We start from the raw sequence: 3,647 nt of genomic DNA on the forward strand, positions 1-3,647 counted from the left end.
AAGCATCAAATACTTGCAACTACAAATCTCTCCATAATCTGTTGAAAAAAGAAAAAAAATTAAAAAACAAAATTCATATTTAATATTTTAAAATAAATTTCAATTAAAATTTTAAAACAATTAATTTTTTAATTCTGAAATGGAGGGTTATTTTAAAACCTACCCTTAAGTATAGGGCAAGTAAGTGCACACGATTTTTAATATTTTCTTTTATAGAAGAACAATATTTAATATTAATTTAACAAAGTTTATCACCACTCACTCTTGATATGATGGTCATTTCATAAGTATAGAATTCTTGCGATGTAAGAGGCAAAAGTCGAGATTCAAGTTTGTAAAATTTGGTAAATCGAATGTCAAGGGGAGTTTTTTTTTTTTTTTTCAAATTTCTCAGAAAAAGATTGTAATTATCCTCTTTTTTTTTTTTTTAAGAGAAACAGAAGTGAGGGCATAAATGGTATATAGGGTTTAAGTTGGGGGACAAATAAGTAATATCGTAGTCCTCATTGAAACATTAAAACCCTAATCTCTAAAATCTCAAGTTCTTCCTTCCACTCTCTCTCTCTCAAACGCTCACATCTTGTAGTAGAGTTGTAGGAGGCACGCCGCGGCAGAAGCAGCAGCAAGACCCAGAAGCAGCAGAAAATGGAGACTGCGAGAAACGTGAAAGACGTGTCCCCTCACGAGTTCGTCAAGGCCTATGCCGCTCACCTCAAACGCTCTGGCCATGTATATCTCTCTCTCTATTCATAAACACTTATTTTTCTATGATCCTAAAACTTAACACTTATATGTGGGTTTTTTTTTTTTTTTTTTGTGTGTGTTTAATTTTTCAAGGAATAATGTTGTTAATGGTTTGAGTTGAATGGGTGGGTTTTTTTTTTTTTTTTTTTGGTTGGTGTTCTGAGAATATGGTTATGTTTTGGCAATGACATTAGTTTTTATGTGATTGTTAGAATTAGAAAAAAAAAAAAAATTAAATGTGTTATTTCAAGGAAACCCAAGTACCCATTTTTGGATTTGATTCAAAGATGGCATTTTGGAACTTTGATTCACTTTCGAGGCAAACATTGTTGATGTTTGATGGTCTTTCATGGTATGGAAATGCAGTTTAAAATGTAAAGAACAGTGGAGCAACACTTTTTTGGATTATTGGTCTGGTTGCTGTTTCATGTCTTTTGCTGATCTGTTCCTGGACTAGGATATAAGCGACAATTTTGAGCCATGCTGCTATGCTTATTTCCTATTGTTAAACTAGTTTATTAACAGAAACTTGTTGTTAGATTAATTAATCTATAAAAACTTGTTGCAGAACCTATTGTTAGAACTTAGAATAATTAATAAAGCCTAAACTGTGTTAAGCCTATTTTGATATAAATTAATAGACCTAATTTCTTCATGCAACACATGTCAAAAACACTTGATTATAGTATTTCAATACAGTAAACACATAAAAGAATAGATTATAGTATTTCAATACATTAAATACATATGATTTAAGTTCTGTATGTATAATAACTATATCTAGATTTTGGCACTCCACTTGAATTGGTATAGTGCCCTTTTGCTGCCTCATGCCTTGGTTGTTGCAATACCCTGGTGTTTTAAGGTTTCCTTTTGCATTTGACTGCCTTGCTGGTGTGTTACGGTATTGACAACTTTGGTGCTGATAGTTCTGTGACATAATAAATGGTGACAATGCTGTCTCACTAATGTCGGCTGCACTCTCCATAATCCATCCATGTTATTGAAATTAGATGTTTGATTGATATGGGTGCATGGCCCTAGCATATGATTGTATTGCGTGAGTGATATTCACTTTTAATGTGTCTCTGTTATCTGGTTACTTTTTATATGCTGAAGCTTGTTATTTGACTTATCAATCATGACTAGGCTCTGGATTTTTATTGTACATTAGTAGGTGGTGGTGTTGGTATTCTCATGTTTCCTTTCTCCATCTCCTTGGTTTCTTATAGGTCGAACTCCCCGAATGGACTGATCTTGTCAAGACAGCAACATTTAAGGAGCTTGCTCCATATGACCCTGATTGGTACTACATTAGAGCTGGTGTGTCTCCCTCCTTCACTTCTTCTTCTCTCCACCCACCCCCCCCCCCCCCNGACTGCCATTCTCTCTGCTTCCTATAGATCTTCTGAAAGCACACAACACCAAGACCCCTTAAGTAGATCTTTCTTGCCATGGAAGCTGCAGTGAAATTTTGGTTAAGAAGAGAGCAACCACATATACACAGTTATTACTATAAATGTATTAGTCTTGTGTATGTAAATGCGCCTTTTTTTGTGGGTTTTTTTTTTTTTTTTTTGGTTTTGTGGGGGGGGGGGGGGGGGGTGGGTGGAGAGATTTTTTTTTTTCTTTTTTTTTTCTTTTTTTTTTCATTTTTGCCTCTAGGGCAATGAAAAAAAAAAAAGGGCTTCTGATATGGTTCTTTTCCTAGTAACAAAATATCAAGCTCCATTTACCAAGATAAAATATATCCAAAAAAGGTTATTTTTTTTTTTTTTTCTCAATGAAAAATGTAATTTTGTGCAGAAAAGGATTCTTTTCTCCAAATGACTTAATAGGACATGGCAACATTTCCTTTCAATATTTTTTGCTTAAAGCAAATCTGAAGCACCAAGATAACTGATTTGTGGTTAACCAAGGAAATTAGGGAAATTTTATCTTGGGTTTCTAGCCGCAAATAAAAGAATTCTTTCTGGAATGAATCTCAGTTTGTTTTACTGTTCTCAGTGTGTGAATCAGTTTTTAGAACAACAGTTTTTCTTCCACAATAGATTCTGAATGAATTTTATTTACATGATTCAGTCTAATATTGTTCTTTGATAAATTACTTTGCGAACTTTTGAGATATCATGTGATGACAATTTTTCTTTGACTCAACAGCTCATATACTTGATACTTAAAACTATTTCTATTCTTGTATGCCAGTGGGAGGAAGATCACATCCACTGGTCAGCGAGATCTTGACCAAGTTGCTGGACGCATTGCAGTTGCCCGTTAGAGAGATTAATGCAGGCGTGCTGAGGATTAAAAGATACCCAAGAACTTTAGAATGTAGTTGTTTGAAGTCGATATAAGAAGACATTGTTATTTTTTTATTTTCTCATTTGGCTTCAATACTTTTTTGATGAACGTTGCTTCTAGGAGAGTTCACTATGCTGGTTTTCACTTTGTTGTCCTATTGCTAAACCTATTTTTTGATATTATTAATCATTAAATGGCTTATATTTTGGTTTGCTTCCAGTGCTATTAAATTGTCTTGTGCTTGTCCTAATATATAATTACAAACAACGTTCCGACACTGATGTGCTGCTAGTAAGAAATATGCCTATTAGATAGGCCATAGAACCTCGTTGGCGGTGTTGTGGCTTGAGGCTTTATGGGTGAATTGTTCGGCTAATTCAAAACATTTTTATATTATTAATCAACAAATGGCTTTTATTTTGGTTTGCTTCCAGTGCTATTAAATTGTCTTGTGCTTGTCCTAATATATAATTACAAACCACGTTCCGATACTTGTGTGCTGCTGGTAAGAAATATGCCTATTAGATAGGCCATAGAACCTTGCTGGCGGTGTTGTGGCTTGAGGCTTCATGGGTGAATTGTTTGACTTAGCTTTTACTCAA

General features: G+C 34.1%; 1 protein-coding gene across 1 annotated transcript; it reads left to right on the forward strand.

The window, feature by feature from the left end:
* The first annotated feature begins 526 nt into the window (after positions 1-526).
* LOC112039749 (small ribosomal subunit protein eS19x) lies at positions 527-3,257 on the forward strand. The gene is made up of 3 exons (XM_065773473.1): positions 527-729; positions 1,977-2,124; positions 2,922-3,257. Exons 1-3 carry the CDS (start codon positions 646-648, stop codon positions 3,020-3,022), a joined length of 333 nt encoding a protein of 110 aa, XP_065629545.1. The 5' UTR covers positions 527-645; the 3' UTR covers positions 3,023-3,257.
* The last annotated feature ends 390 nt before the right edge of the window (positions 3,258-3,647 follow it).

The sequence above is a fragment of the Quercus suber genome, unplaced genomic scaffold (genome assembly GCF_002906115.3).
Source record: "Quercus suber isolate HL8 unplaced genomic scaffold, Cork oak 2.0 scaffold_75, whole genome shotgun sequence".
NCBI classification, from domain to species: Eukaryota; Viridiplantae; Streptophyta; class Magnoliopsida; order Fagales; family Fagaceae; genus Quercus; species Quercus suber.